This window comes from Amphiura filiformis, chromosome 12 (assembly GCF_039555335.1).
Source record: "Amphiura filiformis chromosome 12, Afil_fr2py, whole genome shotgun sequence".
Taxonomy (NCBI): Eukaryota; Metazoa; Echinodermata; class Ophiuroidea; order Amphilepidida; family Amphiuridae; genus Amphiura; species Amphiura filiformis.
Genome location: NC_092639.1, coordinates 37,612,695 through 37,630,713, shown reverse-complemented (window position 1 = coordinate 37,630,713; position 18,019 = coordinate 37,612,695). Strand labels below are relative to the sequence as shown.

Below are 18,019 nucleotides of genomic sequence, written 5' to 3'. Positions count from 1 at the left end.
ATAACACAACTCTTGTTATCAGGGTGTAGTTATTTTTTGAAAAAAATTATGCAAAATTAGTCACAAAATTTATCAGGAGTGTAGTACCACCTTAAAGTGAAGAACAATTAACCTGTTTGGACACTTTTTAGTAGATCACTACAATTGAATGTTCAGGAAAAGTTAATATTTAAAATACATGAAACATGATCAACAATCGCGCTATAAATTCTGCTTGCAAAGTACGCGTTGGAACATTATTTCTTACTTGAAGTATTGTATTATTTCTTATTCAACAATGTTGAACATTACTAGATTTTTTTTGTAATTAATGATGAGTACTTATAACGTCAGAAATAAATGGATGTGTTTTATAAAGATAGAGGAAATAGCAATTTCTTCAATTATGCTAATAATCTTAGTGCTACACAGTTGTCCTTACTGGTCAAACGTGGCGCCTACCTATTACGCAATAAATCGACAAAATATCAAAACTGATTTACCTGAACTTTTCTAGAGGTGAAGGAGTCACACTTCTAATGAATATACTGTGAAATCGTAAATCTATTTGTCACACCACACTATCCTGGTTTGGCTCAATGACTTCAAATCACGATGAACTTTTATGAATGAACTTCACCGCAAGAACATGCCCCGCCCTTGAATATGGTATATTAACTAAATCAATAGAGTCAGTCGCTAATTCCAAATGCTAATTAATATTCCGAAATAGACATTAGGCCTATAGAGTTCATAATTCCGAAACGTCAAAGATGTTAAAATTCTACATTGAAAGTTTCGGAATTTATATAATTCGGAAATTGGATCCTGTGGGTTTCGGAATACCGGTTAAGAATTTTGAGATGTGCCATCAAAAAGGAATTTCCCATTGTAAATGCAGCAGTTCAGTTGGCGGTATTGTGATCTGCCTAAAAATTTGCTGATTGATGAATATTGAACAAAATTGGGCTATATTAATTTTTCAATATCATTGCTTTCTAATTGAGTTGAGTAATTAAACTAAGAAATATTTGGGGCAAATTATGGATACTTTAAAAGTGCTTATAATGTCACGTCTCATCAATTAAAACTATCTCACTTCTTCATTTCTAAAGAAGCTTATCTTTTTGATATGTATTCTTATGTTGAAAACTTGCCAAAGCTCGATATCAGCACTATAATCCGGGTTCCACCCTTTATATTCTTGAATAAAAATCCTTTTAAAAGATGATTACAAATCATGAATGTACAGCCCTTTTCAACGTCACCATGTAAGAACCAAAATTAGCTGCGATCGACAGGATTACCTTTATAATACTTGCAAAATACCCACAAACTGGGCAAAACGGAAAGCTATAATTAAAACGATCACTACCCCTAGGGTAAACTTATCCACTGCCTCTGACTCTTTAAACGATGATAGAATGTAGCTTTCTGCTAGCTGTACTTAGGATTAAGGTAAAATAAACAGGGCGTATTTAAATGGGATTTTAAGAAAGTCCTGAAAGATACGACGGAACTTGGAAGTATTGTACATGTTGTAAGGAAGAGGTAATATATTCGCTACTTTGTTCACTTTCTTGACATTAGGAAATGAATTTGGAGAAAACCTTCTGTTTAAAAATACTATGCTGAGCCACCAGCCTGGGTGGCTCACGCTCCAGTAATTTCAGATGATTGAGCTCAGTAATACATCAAAGAATGTCTTCCAATTCATGAAAACAAATAGATAATCAGCTTATCGGATTAAAAGCTTAGAGGGAAGGTCTTGCTGCTCAGCGAGTGTTTGTAATTATCAGAGGGTTTTCTCCAAATTCATTCTCTAATGACCTCATGTGTAAACTAATTACAACAAAAAGAATTCATCAGACTAAATTTCAGCTTTGGGAAATTTGAACAACAAATGCAATAATTATCAGAAGTATGTTTTGATGCGCAAGTACTTTTAGCCACTGAACAGCAGATATCGCGAATATAGAACCTGTTTCATGTATTCCGAAACATTGCGAATTACTTTTTCCTGAACATTCAGTGTAGTCATTGTAGTGTATCAATACCGCGCCGCATAAAGTAAAAGCCTGATCCAAAAACTGGTTAATTTGCTTAAAATAATGATTAGGCCCCTATCTTTCATTTTAGACCAAATATTTCTTACACTGGTCACCATAATCTATTAGTGTTTATAAATACAATATTTAACTACTTTACGAATACGACTGAAAAGAAGAAGTCAAAAGAAGAAGAAGACGATTCAAAAGAATGAAAGGTAAGGAGGACACGCTGAAGGGTGGTGGAGGAGGAACCGAACGAAGAAGAACTTTAAAAGTTAATGTTATAAAATTTTGCATGTCTAAAATATTTTCAATTTCTAAAATAACCCATGTAACCTGCATTTCAACGTCCTTGTATGGCACTATTTTTGCTCATCATGCTCATGTAATTTTTAAGTTAGTATCTAAGCCTCTATGATGTGCGATGAGAATTAATATTAAGGTCAGCCTTACACCTCGTGTGCTAAAATTATGTCATAATCTCATCAGCTTTGAAGATGGAATGTTGGCGGGAAATACTAGGGGAAATTCCCGTATTTCCTTAGCTGTGATTATTACTTCCGTTGCTTAAATGCAGCCAGCTGATGATCATGATGGCATAGCTACGCTCTCTTTGCAACCTATTATAGGATTGATTATTAAGGTAGTTTCAATGTACCTTAGAAGTTAATGATGCCTATTAATATTTAGTATTAGTATACATGTAGTATTTAGTTATATAATGGTGAAAATTACGCCTGTTTTTACATTCATTTGTTTGTATTTGAATTTTGATTGTGCAAATTCAAAACATTATGTATTCTTTCCCAAAACTACATGTATAATAATATACATTTTACGCAAAAAGTGGTATCGGCAAGCGTGAACACTTTCTTATTCAAAATACAATTCAAGACCATTTTCTCAAATCATATATTCTAATTTAATGTAAACATTACATGAAACTCGTAGAATATATAGAATCCTTTGGATTAATATTTTGGTTCGGATTTGAAGAAAAAAATGTCGAAGAAACTTAATATGATGAAGAATGAACTATAGAAAGATGCTCCTGAAATGCTCATGCATGGATTTGTGTGTGAATGCTGCTGCAAACTTTTACCACCACAATTTGATTGAATGGTCCCATAGGGATGTAAGGAATAGCACATTAGCGTAGGAAAATGTTTCCGGGGTCGTGCTCCGGTGCTTTCCCAATAGGGTTTAATAATATTGTTTTTCAAGAACATTTTGCTGTTGTTTTTGTTTTCCTACGACGAAGCTTGTTGTTGATGTTTAGTATGGTTAAAAAATAGACCTAATCAAATTTTGAGGAGCATTACATGATCCCATCGTACTTCCACGATTCCACTATAAACATTTCAAGTGAAAGATAATTCAGCTTTCTCATGTTGTTCTAGATAATGAATTATTAAAACCTAGCGATTTTAATTTAATCCCAGAATATTTAGAAATATAGAAAAAAAGGCAAAGAACAAAAACGGTTTGAAAAACTTGTTTGTTATTTGGTTTTCTGCTTTTCTTCAAATAATGTTGCGGGTTAAGGGGTCAATTTGTTAGGCTTAAAACAGTGCTCTAAACTTTTTGTTCGCAAATTTTACTGATAAAAATACAATTTCTTTTGGGACCAATGAGCATTTCCGGTAGAGAAATTTTTACATGACAGTATAACTACGTCTGGTTTTATTATAATCAAAAGATAATCAGTAAATGCCGACTGCTTCATCTTCTGTAAAACTTATTTAAAACGATTTATCATCTGCTTTTTATACTTTTACCTGTAAACACCCAATTCTACAGAATGTACGTTCTTTAATAGGCCTAAATGAGCTACTGTACTATTGCGCTATAGAGTATTTCGAAAGGTGCATGATTTCAATCAGTTACATCAAGAATTGGTCTTGACTTTATCACTTCCGTGCGCATCTTCAGTAGCAATTGGCGTTTCAGTATCATGTTTAAAATTTAACTCTTTCTGGAAATGTTATAAATTTAGCATTTTGAATAAGATTTCAGCCCATGTGTTGAATTTAATATTTTGAGAGAATAATGCCGGCATTTGTACACCTTTGAAACACATTAACTAGGTCATGACGTGTTGCACATTAAAATGTCGGTCATTTTTATTTTTCGTTGTTTTATAGATGAATATTAAAATTGTTTTGATGGATATTTACTTTTATCAGATAATATTCAGAGGTTTTAATCCTTGTCTAGCTAAAACCAAGCACGGGACCCTCGGGACCGAGCACGTAAATCGGGAAACCTCGCGGCCCGTCTTTTGTTGGTGTGGCTTTCACAAATCCGGAGAGAGCCAACATAGGCCTCGGAAGTAGTTTTGCAGACGTTTTCTTTAACAAGACGGGCGCCAAACGACCATGAAAACTTCGCTATGTTTTCCTCTTCCTACCAATAATTATTTCGCCATTATACGATCATATGGGTTGAGAAACACGTCGAATAGTTACTACAGCAAAAAAAGATTTGACTTATGAGTTTTAACTTGATCTTTATTTGTGTCGTTATGATTATCGGTTCTCAATAAAACTGTCTCGCGAATGATTGCGTGGTATGCAGACGTTTGAACCATGAGATATATAACGCCAAGATTGGCGCGCTCAATATGCATATAAAACTCCCGTCGTATTTTATGTTATTGTGGTTGCTTTAAAATCGTGTCATATAAATAAACCAATAAAAATATCAAAATATGTTGTTTCTCCTATTTTTTGAACTATCGGATTTCAACGCACTTGCACGTAAAGCCAAGATATTTATTCTAAAGGATTCGTATAGGATATACATTGCCAATCTGAGATCACAGATGGTGCATGGTGTGGTTTGGGCATAGCTATGGTTTGGAGGGGGGGGGGGTCCGATAGAGGGAATTTGATCCCTCGAAAGGACACAATGCATGCAACCCCCCACACCACTGTTCCAAATACAAGCAACAATTCCTTTATATTTCTTTACTATGAAATATGTGATCCTCCCAGATCATGGAAGTACTACTTCTAGTACTTCCATGCAAGATAATTTAGAAAATATCAATTAAATGACAACTATAGCTCTATGCGCATGCTGAAGTATCTCATGATCCAAAATAAATGACCATCCCCCCATATCGAGTTTCCTACAACACTACAGCACAAATTTGGATAAAACAATCTGATATATGATACCAAAACTTTTCGTTTGAATATACATGCATCCACGAATGACCCATGCCTACTAAAAAAATGTCATGTTTTCCTTCCCAAAAAGTGAACAAATCCCACGGGAAAGATACCATTCCTGTGGGAATCAATGGAGCGACTCAAATGGTCTGCCCGTCTGCCAATCCATGTCAACTACCGTTACATCAAATTTAAGATATGACTATTAAAATTGCCAAAGTCATTTGGGGTAATTTGGAAATGGTGAAATCGAACCACGTTCTTTTGTACAATTCACGATATTATTATCATGGTTTGAACATCTATGCCCATTTTTGGAAGTTTTTCATTGAAATTATGGATACGCTAGCGGTGATGAGTTTGTATTTGGAGTATTTTGATTGGGCTGTCAATGGATGGTACGGAATATTGAAGGCTCATATTTTGGAATCAATTAACCAATATGTATAATTAGAGACATATTGCATTTACATTAAAATTACAATTGAAGAATATAAGAATAAGCATAAGAATATGAATATATGAATATGAAAAAGAATAAGAATTGGAATAAGAGCTATATAAGAATAAGGTTAAGAATAAGAATATTAAAGAATGATAACAATAAAAATAATAAATATTAATAAGAATATATAAAGAACTTTAAAAATCAGAATAACAGGAATATCAATATCAGTACATTTTTCATAACATTTTGATACAATGGGCTATTCCAGAAAATAGGTGCACACCCCCTATAGAGGAGTAAATTTTCAATCAAAGAAATGTCCGGATTTCCAAGCCTGCTTTCTGAAAATGACTGGATTTCCAGTTGCCAATGTTACTGGAAAAAGCTTGGAAATCCAATCAAATGAAGGAAAAATCACGGAAATGTTGAAAATGAGCTCTTAAATTGAGGATTTCTGATATTAAACTATTTTTCTGCCGGATTTTTTTGCCTTTGGGCACTTTAAAAGTCTGGATTTCCAACAGTCACGACTGGACAAAAAGTCCGGATATCCGAACTCCTCTATATAAGGGGTGTGCATCTATTTTCTGGAATAGCCCAATTATTATCATAGCACAACTCGCAATAAACATCTTTTGCACATACGAAATAAACTCATAAATTAGTATTTCAAATAATTTTAAAATTCAAATCAATATTTTATATTTGAGCTTTAGAATTTATTTTGTCAACTTTTGGAAAAGCAATAACTGTATCAGTCTTGGTGCAAATAATTTTGAGTCACATACATGGTTGGTGACATGTACTGAATAACAGATATAATAGAGTCAGAAGAAAGTCCCTCCTGAGCTAGAATAATCCAAAAGCTTTGCTCGAACAGGGCGTGGTACATGCATCAGAACCATCAACACTATCTGCGTCAGATAGCTATCAGCTTAAATTCAAAGCACTGGAATTAACATCAAAGAATACTCCAAGACTAATTTAGTTCCTCGGAAGTGTTAATTTTATCCTATGACATTTTCTAGTTGTATAAATAACAGTCCGATTGAATAGTATGTAAAGCCTTTTTGCTTGTATGATGCAATGGACATAATACTTCATCAAATCTGAACTGACGAAAACTAAAAATAAATGGCAATGGCTCCTCAAAAACAATATTATTTTGGGCCCCTACACAAAACCCCGACTTGTTTGAGCTATTCAATGTTAAAAAGTGTTCTTCAACATAGTTCCTGATATTGAGGAATTTCTCGGAAAAGTGTTTTTATTTTTAAGTTAAAAATTAGTTATAAGTGATCTTACAACCCCTTCACTATAAAAAACTTGCAGATCTTAAACAATTATTTTATTGATTTATGTGCAATACTTATCCGTTTAGAAATATCTGATCAGGATTCTAACAATTATACGTTCCCAAAAGCTAAAACTAATATTAGTAGTATCTCCTGATGTAAGAATAAGAGCATTGGTTGTACACTATTTTGAGTATGACCTGGTTAGAAGGAAAATGTTGACTTTCTATGAGGTCTCTTTTTCTAACCAAACCTAATTAAAATTGACAATTTCAATACAACATTACAGCACGGTTCCTATCTACCATACTGGTGCTCATTGTAGGCTCGCTAGGAAGTATTCGGATTCCTTTGCCTCCACCCAGCATGGCCGCCCTTTTTTCTTATGCCCTTTGATTTGACATATAAAGGGAAATATAAGCTTTAAATTATGGTGTAGAAAAACAACATAACTAGTCCAAGAAGGAACTGTATTGTATTGATTATAAGTTCAAAATATGTAGTATAGCAACTTAATTGAATAAGAAGTATAATCAGGACTAATATAACGCCACAAAAATTCCTCCAATTTATCCAAACTTTTAAGGGGAACTTCGTGATTTTATAGTCTATGTCCACCTCCTAGTCCTAGATCTTCCCTTTACTTGAGGGAGTTTATAACGAAAGGATCGCGACGACGGCTACATTTAATAGGTACATGTACATGTAAGGGTAAAAAACGCAGTATGTCAATGACTTTGTGATCAGCACTGAATGATATTTTTTTGTTGGCAAAAATGTTCTCTTTTTTACTTTGCTTGCTTTATTGCTTTCATATGTTCTTCGTTGGTTCTACATTTCTTTACTTATTCTTACATAAACTTAAACCATCCCAGTGACAGAAATTAACCATATAGTGTAATTGGATATACCAAAACTGTGATTGTAAACTCCAGGTTATGTAAAATCTCACGGTTGCTATTTATAAAGATATTTACTAAAGGCATTTCCCCGTACCTCCATTACCATTACTACCATTACCATTACCATTACTATCTATACTCTATCCAATCCAAGCGTTTATTTCTGTATGCTCTAAATGCTTACGGCTTTTTGAAGCTTTGTATATTGTAATAGACCTATCAAAAACTCATGATCAACACCTCACCACGGTTATCATGTCAATTTGTTTATTTAATAAACAGATGAAGTGGGTAGGTCATGTGCACACGTTTGATATTTCCTGTCTATGCTGTCTTCAGATTTGTCGTACTTCTACATGACATACTTTCATGTGAGTTTAAATCTAAGATAATGTTGGCTTTCAATCTCATATCTCACTAAATGTTAGCTTTAATCTCATTTCTCACAGGTAATGTTGGCTTTCAATCTCTTTTCTCACAGAATGTTGGTTTTTGATCTCATTTCTCACAGATAATGTTGGCTTTCAATCTCATTTCTCACAGAATGTTGGCTTTCAATCTCATCCCCCCCCCAATAAAAAACACGTTGGCTTTCAATCTCATTTCTCCCTTGGATTTTAATTTCATTTTTCATAGATATTGTTGGCTTTTGATATCATTTCTCACAAGTAATGTTGGCTTTCAATCTCATTTCTTACAAGTAGTCAAGCTTCAAAATAACCAGGCACCCAGGAGCCATTTACCCAATGGTCATAACATTTTGGCTCCTGGTCCATACCAAAATCATATGAACCAGGCTCTGCATTTTTTTTTTCAAATAGAGCCTGGTAGTGTGGTATAGTTAAAGCAGGTTTTGTATTTAATGTGTACAATTGAAATTTAAATGACTCTTAGCTCTTTAAAAATGGCCCTTGGTTCACTAAATAATCATAAGACCAGGGGCTGCTTTTTTTTTCAAATGTGTGGCTCCTGGTCCGGATCTGCTTATTTTGAGGCTTGCAAGTAGTATTTGCTTTAAATATCTTTTCTCACCAAATGTTAGCTTTTGATCTTTATTTCTCAAAGGATATGTACAATGGTGGCTTTTAATTTCATTTCACAAATGTAGTGATTGCTTTCAATCTTCTTTGATCTCAGTTCTCACAGATAATGTTGGTTTTTAATCTCATTTTTCACAGATAATATTGGCTTTTGATCTCATGCACAGATAACATTGGCTTTCAATCTCTTTTCTCACAGAATGTTGGCTTTTAGTCTCATTTCTCACAGAATGTTGGCTTTTAATCTCATTTCTCACAGAATGTTGGTTTTCAATCACATTTCTCACAGATAATGATGGTATACAGATTTATAGCTTTCAATTTCATTTTCACAATGAGATAAAGTTGACTTACAATCTCATTTCTCACATGGGTTTACATCTTAATGCTCAAATAATGTTGGCGTTTCATTTTTTTATCTCATTAAGACTGATGGGTTAATTGGGTTTACAGCTTATTAAGCAGATGGGTTATAATGTACGAGAAACATTTGATCCAAGATTAATTTTTAGGATCTTTGATTTAATTAAGATATTCGAAAAATATGCATACCATACATGAGAAATGATGCTTTTTAAATTCATAAGTAGCTTTAATACATTAATTAAGACAGAAGTATGTGATTATTTGCAACACCAGGATAAGGATGGACATGTTTTGAAATATAAAACAAAAGTACTACATATACACACGAGTAAATATAGATATTAATGCTTCATGCCGAAACATATCATCAAAATGCCCTAGAGAACATGGAATAAAGTGATATCACGGGAGGAGCTATTTGGGTCTCAGATAAATTTAGAAGGCCAAAAATTAAAACCAGTGTGTGACCAAATTGATTTGGTGTATGGTCAAGCTGCAAGGATTGGACACGATGGAAAGACAGTGTTCAGTGAAGATGAGTATACCAGATTGTAGAACATGTACACCGTGATTTCGCCAATAAATATTCAGGAAATCCCCAACTCGAGAATTATTTATCTCTTTAGAATCTGCTTGTTCAATCCATGATTATGGGAATGCAATTATTGTTTTCTTGCTGTGCGTTTGATTGTAGCATGAAATATCTTACCAAAGCTGTAACGTTAATTGAGTAAAATATTTTACCATAATTCTTTGATCTATTTAATACCGTTACCCTGCATATTACACTTTTTGAAAGTCAAATTGGTGTTGCAGGACTACCTATATTCAGCAATGCTAGTATAATCACCATAAACTGTTATTATAGGGTCTAAGAATTAGTTAAATGAGTCAAAACGACTGTGAAATAAAGTACCTTTCTGGTTCATGTCATAGTTCTTCCGTCGATCATTCACATTCGTTATTTGTATCAATGCAGTAACAAGATTTTTTGTCAAAATTTGATTTTATGAGTAAATACGTCATGGCTAATATCAGGGATAATTGGAGTGGTGGCTGACTTGCACAAAATTATAATAAAGATAATAATAAATGGGGATACCTATGGTCGGGTTAACACACGGGTTGATCACCGAATGAAATTAAGTTACATTTAACATTGCAATATTGAGTAAGTGTTTTTCGGATGACTGACTTGACACTATGACATGTCTGATGAATAATCGTTGAAAATCAATGTCTTCGAGCCATTTTGTGATTATATTGAAAAGCATGCAATTTATTGTTTTTGAAAATGCAAAAATGCACTAATTTTATAAAGACAAATTATCTACAAAAGAAAGTTTTATTTATAGGCCTAGTATATTGAAAAGCATCCAACTTGCTATTTTAAAAAATGCAAGAACGCACTAATTTTGTCAAGACAATTTAAATTTTTTTTTTACAGTAGCCTGAGTAGGGGCCTATATATAAATTATGTAGTATTTTTTTTATAAGAAAGGCATTAAACAATGACCATGTGACTATGAATTATTTGTACAGCGAGTAGTATTGCATATCGCGTTTACAAAGTCAAAGTTGGTGAAATTTTGCCTTTTAAATTGTCTTCTTTAATTTTACCTAATTGTTTAAAAAGAGAAAGACATTAATCATGTTAATGTATCATTAATCACAGAGATTTATCTTGATATCGCCAAACACCGGAGGCTCCGTGCAGCTGTTAAAATCACGTTGAAATCTTGGCTGCATTGTAATATGGTAATCACAGTTGTCTCAGAGCCAGAAAAAGGCCAGAATTTAGAAGGTTGTATTCTGATATTAATGATATTACAATGTATATTTGTATTCAATGACCAAAATTATTTTGATGATAAACTGATAAAAGGATATGAAATAAACATAAGAATATATAGAAACGCCGAAATTAAATTGTCATCATTGTGCATGGTTTACTATGGCAACATATATATGGCACCAACTACCTGATTCGTTACCCAGGTAACCAGAAGCGTCCACCATCATGGACCGTTTACCGGCACTTTGCCGAGTGGATCAAAACAAACGTCAAGTGCATACAACTTGCGAAGTTCTCTACTACTTTTACCCAATAACTCATGGTCTAATCGTGGGTAATGCTTAGCTCAAGTAATGTTTCTATATTATCATATGATTATCCCACAAGCATGCATGGCAAGTAAAAGTTGTAGGTAACTGGTATAGGCACATGCAATCAGTGAACACGATAAACACAAAATTTTAAAATGTTAAAGAAGTACAATCATGATGATGTATGTTGTTATACTATATCGTCCATACTTACCAAAACATCTGAAGCATTGGAGCTGGTTTCTAGAGTGTCCATATCGGTGTTCTCCCCATTTGCTTTTTCTACTTGAAGAAGTCTTTCCAACTTTTCAATATATTCTATGGCGTTTCTCAAAATCTCTACTTTTGGTAGCCTCTGGTTTGGATTGGTGCAGGTATGTCGCTTCAAGGCTTCAAAAGCTTCATTAACTTTCCTCAACCTCCTTCTTTCTCTCATCGTTGCTGCTTTTCGCTTATCTACAGCTACATTTTTGCGTTTACATGCCTTGCAAGCCCAGAGGAGGCATCTTCGTTCTCCCTGGCCGGGGTATCCCGGCGCCAACACGTGCTCAAGATCTTCCTCTCGACACCCATCTCCACTAGAAGCTGAGCCATCGCTGGCATAACAGTGTCCATTGCGATTGGGACTCCCTTGGATATTATTATCATGATAACCGTTCGTGTAATTATGCATATTATTATATGGAATATCTCCATTTGTAGGAGGTGGATAATTGTCATAATAACTTATTGGTTGCATCTCGGTATATCTACAACTGCTCCGGACTGGTTCCATTGTCATGATACTGATGAAAGGTTATGATGATAAATGATCACCAGAAAAAGTTCAAGCTGTGAAGTCTAAAAGTGCAAAGTTTACGTCCAAAGATGTCACTGGAAGACCTAATTATAACTCCCTTCAGTCTTGTCAACTTACTCCTAGCAGCACTTCACCCCTACTGAATGACAAGTTGTCGTATGTTGCATTATATAAAGTTTTTAACACTTCGTAACAATACGCAACAGTCCAGTCACAAGTGAAACGTCACTATATGACAGTAACATTGATAACTACTACTATAAAATGCGCCGACACCAGAAGCCGAGGGACACATCATCCATACGTGCGTCCGTGTGTAATATCGCCTCGCACCATTTACACTGTGCCCATGCCTACTATTCCAATCCACAGTGATCCAGGCATGACTCAAATCATGAGGTGGACAAATAATCCCGCCGTGTGGAGCCCAGCACAAGTGGGATGGACTTCACAGTCAGCCATGCTGTATGATTGGCAGCTTATCATAGAGTCATAAGCTGAGATATTGAATATTTCCTTTTATAAAGTTTTATGACCCAAGTTTCCACCCAATTTTTGGGAGTCGCACTATGGTGTAAAGACAGGGCTTACTCTCTCCCCTCCCACTTTCTTATAGGTGTAATAAATGGTCTATGATTATAATAGGCCTAAACTTTTTGTCGGGCTTTTTGTATCAAGTAAACCTTTTGTACCAAACAATGCTATGTATTAAATAAATTCTGTTGCAAAAAGGTATTTTTGTCACAATGACACTCTGTGTAAAAAGTTCGGAGTACATGTAGGGCATATTTGTTTGCTCATCCCTGGTTTGCCATCCAATGGACCAATGACCAATGGAAAGTGAGGCAAAAAATTGCTTTGGTTTTGGGTTAGTGCTTTAAGGTGTTTGGTAATATCCGAGTTCACTATTCATCATGATCATGTAGAATACATTATTAAAAGAAAATATGGTTTCTTTGACAAGCCTATTTATAGTTGACTGGGGGGGGGGCATTCCCATATATTGACATACGTCATGTGCCCATGAAAAAACCCGGTATTTTTGGCAAATCCTACACCCAATGACCCCGTTGTTTCAGCAGCCTATACACTGATGACCCCTTTTTTCGAACAATATAGTCCTCAAAATTAGCGCGCATTTCAGCAAAATGAACGGGTTTTGTCTATTTGTACTGTAAAATTGGGTAAAAAGCTATTTTTTATTGTCAATGATGTGAAATTTTGGGCGCTCACATACAAAATCACCCCATTTTTGACGTTGCCAACACCGAATGATCCCCTTTTTTCTACACCGATATATATTCAAGTGCCCCCCCCCCTCCCTGAGATCGACCCTATATCTATATTAAAAGATTCAGAATCAACAGTTATATTTGATATGCTGAAATGAATGAAAAATAACATATTGTTAATTAAATTAATGTAATTATTGTAAACACTAATCAACAAGGTGTATAACGATAATTGCCTATTGTGAAACCATCCGTACATGGAACGGGGCATCGATAGGATAGGCCTATATAGATTTAGTTCAAAATGAGTTCTTGTTGTGTCATACATGCATAGGCCTAGCATGAAACAAACAAGACAAACAAACAAGTGAGGTTTACTTTAACTACAGTTAATAATTGTGAAGAACTTGAACTCCGTACCACCTCAGAAGCTTGCTTAGCAAGACATCGTAGGCTATTATATACAGGGCCAACTTCCTGATTATGAGGGCAATATGATACAGCACCGCTCACATACCAGGCTTGCCGTACTCGACGGGGGCGAGTGCACTTTTCTACTTTGACGGACAGGTACCAGTAAGAGGCGAGCTCCTTTACACATGAACTTGGCTTGCACATGATTTAATCATAGTTCATAGCGGTTCATAGAAGCCCCCAAACATGCCAAACTAGAGAACAAGTAAACCAGCAAAATTCCAACCGTTATCTTACAGCCATAAATGATACAGGAAATCGGACATGATAAAATGATTTTGAGATTCCTTATTTGCATAGAGGTGGAATAAAAGATGAGGATGAAGTTAGGAAAAACAATTTATTACATAACGGCTGGGTTGATTATGATGACCATGGTGGCCACGACGTCAGACGATGATAGGAATCGTGAAATAACATTTTTTTTTAAATTTCTTGAAAAGTAACCAGCACAATAATTAGCAGATTATACATCTGTGGCAAATGAGCCACCAGCGTAGTCTTACCGTTTACAGGATGCCCGGAGTATGGTAATGATGATGATGATGCTGCTGCTGCTGCTGCTGCTGATGATGATGATGCTGCTGCTGCTGCTGATGATGATGATGATGATGATGATGAGGAGGAGGAGGAGGAGGAGGAGGAGGAGGAGGAGGTGGCGGTGGAGGTGGAGGAGGAAAAAGATGATGATGATAAAGGACAAAGGACATGATAAACGATTTTAATTGCATCTAGAGGTGGAGTAAAATATGGGGAGGGAGTCAGGAGAAACGATTACGTAATTAAAGTTGGTGTGATGACAGTCGCAATGATGACGATGATAGGAATGGTGACATTAATTATTCATTCATAACAGCTTAATTAATTAACTAGTTATTTAATTGACAATTAACTCCGTATAGCGGATTACGTTGTTGCAAATTAGCCACCAGTGTAGTTTTGATGACCTCCGAGTATGGTAATATTATGATATAAATGAAGATGATGATCATCATTGATGATGATGCCAGTCATCATCATCATCATCGATAATTGATGATGACTGACAATGATGATGATGATGACGATGTAAAGTTGAACGGCTGTGCACCAGGCTACTTAGATCAGCTCTTGATATAAGCTTGAGGACACATACCACAAATAAAGAACTGTATGGAGAACTCCCAAAGGTAACTGATGAAATCAGGAAAAGAAGACTACAATTTGCTGGTCACTATTTAAGAAGTACAGGGCAGGAGGTGTCAGATCTAGTGTTGTGGAAACCCAGTTACGGCAAAAGAAGTCTGGGCGGCCAAGCAAGACCTATGTAGATCTTCTGTGTGAGGACACTGGACAGGAACCAAACGAAATCAGGAACTGCATACAGGACAGACATATCTGGAGAGCCAGCGCAGGAGTCCGACAGAAGTCGTCCAGGAGTGAGTGAGTGAATTCCTTAAGGGGGTATAATACCCTGATTTTCATTAGTACCCCTCTTCTTTTTTTTGTTGCAAATTTATGAAGTACATAAATATGTTCATCACCTCATGTCCTAAACTTATAAAATATCTCTACATACAAAGTGCTTTTAAACCATTTTAGTAAATCATTTTAGCCCTATATATTTTTTGTTTACTATATCCTAGTAACTCAGATGTGTGTTTCATAACAAACCATAATTTATTCTATTCAACATGTTCATGTAGAGTACATGAATAGAATACATTAAATCCTTTGTTATACTATATATAGAAATGTACTCAATGGTGCATGCTAAATAACACTGAATAAATTAAATAAGCTCTTCCAAATGTGGATGCATAGCCAATTTAATACTACGCCATGTATGTATCTTCTATAATGTGTTGTTAGGAACAGAGATTTAAAAAGCTATGAGGTTATCACAGGTCAGGTTATAGGTCACTTGGTTCAAGTCAAATTTAGGCATCCATTTTGAATACATGTGATAGTTTGTGATATCATAATAAGGCATCAATTTTGATATTTTGTCTGTTACTGGATATATAATGGAAACGTGTGAGGTGGATATACTAAAATACATTGGGATGTAAATGGTGAGTACAATTTAGATTGCCTAGTTGAGATGGATTGGACAAATAAATATAAAATAGTTACCAAAATCACAAAAGTGAAGCTTACGGAAAACTACCTAAGGGAGTGTTCATAAATACTTTGGTAGGTGGGGCTGGAAAATATGGAGGTGGGTCATAAAATTTTTGGAGTTCTGAAGAGGGGGGGTTAAAAAAGTTTTGGGTGTATGAACAGGGGGGTTCAAAAGTTTTTGGCACGTAGAGGGGGGGGGTGTAAAACTTAAAATATAAAATAGCCTGAAATTTTTTTCGCGCGCTACGCGCGCAAATGTTCCCCTAAAACCAGAACAAAAGTTCATTCCAGATAAGGGTATTTGATCAGGTCCTTTATGTATTTTGAAAAGTCATTCAATATAAGTATGAAGTGTTAAAAATTGTCTTGTTGTCTATAACTTAATTTTGAGGTTTGTGTCAGTTCCTTCTGATCTGCTCTTTTAATCACCAAAAGACTGCAATAACTTTGTTCTTCTTTAGTTTTGACAATTTTTACAATAATGTTTCATGCAGTACAGATTATTAATTTATTATCAACTAAATCATGTTGCTTTACAATTATAGGCGGAAGAATCTTGGAGAACCGGGGCACACGTTTCCATCCCCTAATTTTTCCATGGGGGACATCCCCCTAAAGATCCTAGTAGGAGAAAAAGAAAACAATAACTGCCCTATGCAACTGTTTTAGCACATCGAAAAGCACCGTGTTTTGGGCCCAAATAGGGTAAAATTGCAAAATTTTGCGCTTCGCGATCACCCGAACTGGCCCAGCAAATAGCAAAACACCCCATTTCGGCAGTAGCGTAGCCAGGGGGCAAGGGGAAAGTGCCCCATGACAAAGATGAATGAAAATGAAAGATAAAATCTGGAGGGCAAAGGAAAAGAATAGGGGCAAGGAACCCCTTTTCCACCCAAATTCACCCTGATCATGGGCCAAAATAGTGTAAAATACAAAACATTTGCCCGCTGTACACGCACATTGTCACAATAAAGGCATTTTCATCCCCATCATGGGCGAAAATAGTGTACAAATGAGGGGGGGGTCAAAATAGTTTTGAACCTAATATGAGGGGGGGGGGGGTCGAAAAAGTTTTAGGTCCATTAAGAGGGGGTCAAAAAGTTTTGGGTTCACGAAAAGGGGGGGGGTTAAAAAATTTCGACATGAAAAAAAATATTTTCCAGCCCCCCCACCAAAGTATTTATGAACACTCCCTAATATGGTGGTTTAGGTGACAAGAAATACAATCTTTTTCAACCGTTGCTGTAGTGTGGTTGTGGTAACCTGTTACCTATGGCTTAATTAGGTTTCAGTGAAATAATGTCGCAAGTTAAAAATACAAAATATAGCTCAACATTGAAAATAGAAGCATTTTAACCAGTTCGTTTTTGATAGTTGTGGAGCACCAAGTTCATGAAGTCATAAAAGAAATCAGGAACCACTTATTCCCATTTTACATATCAACATTATTTCTCTAATGCGTTAGCAACACATATCCAAAATTTTAACAAAATCCGTTAATAGTAAGCTTTCCAAAATGAAGTGAATTTAAAACATCAGTGATGTACCACCTTTTGGCTTCTACCTTTAAAAGCATGTAAGTGATGTAAGCTACATTGATACCGATGCCACCAATAGAACGAGAAGATTTGCCCCTTCATTTTGCATACCACTTTGTCCAATTTTTTTCTAATTTCTTCACAAAATGCAAAAAAATGCAAACAAAAATGCAATGGGTGTAGTACCCCCTTAAGTTATAAAGTTCATTATTATTTTGTAACTTGCACCTCCAGGTACAGGTGATAACATGGCTACGTAAAATGTGTTTTAACCACTTTCTGATTTTATTTTATTTTATTCGGCTTCTTATCTTCATTATGTTATATGATGAAAACTGCAGAGACTGGATTGACATGATTGACGTCCCTTGCTCCATACAGATACTCTTCTTCGTCGGCCCCAGGAATTTGCCGTACCTAATTGCCCTTCTAAAGTTTCTAACAAAGGGTAGAAACAAAGATATCGATAATCATGTCAGTTAAGAGCTTAGGCAGGATAATAAGAAAGCA

At 35.3% G+C, this 18,019-nt stretch overlaps 1 protein-coding gene across 2 annotated transcripts in view; it reads right to left on the bottom strand.

Annotated features, from left to right (window-relative positions):
• The window catches only part of LOC140166150 (transcription factor SUM-1-like), a 31,338-nt gene extending 18,796 nt beyond the window's left edge, over nucleotides 1-12,542 (bottom strand). Inside the window, exon 1 of one of the 2 annotated variants that reach the window (XM_072189542.1) lies at nucleotides 11,578-12,542. In XM_072189542.1, coding sequence (XP_072045643.1) covers nucleotides 11,578-12,144 — 567 coding nt within the window. In that variant the 5' untranslated portion in view covers nucleotides 12,145-12,542. The remainder of the gene's footprint in view (nucleotides 1-11,577) is intronic. The other variant, XM_072189541.1, reaches the window with a different exon arrangement.
• Nucleotides 12,543-18,019: the final 5,477 nt, after the last annotated feature.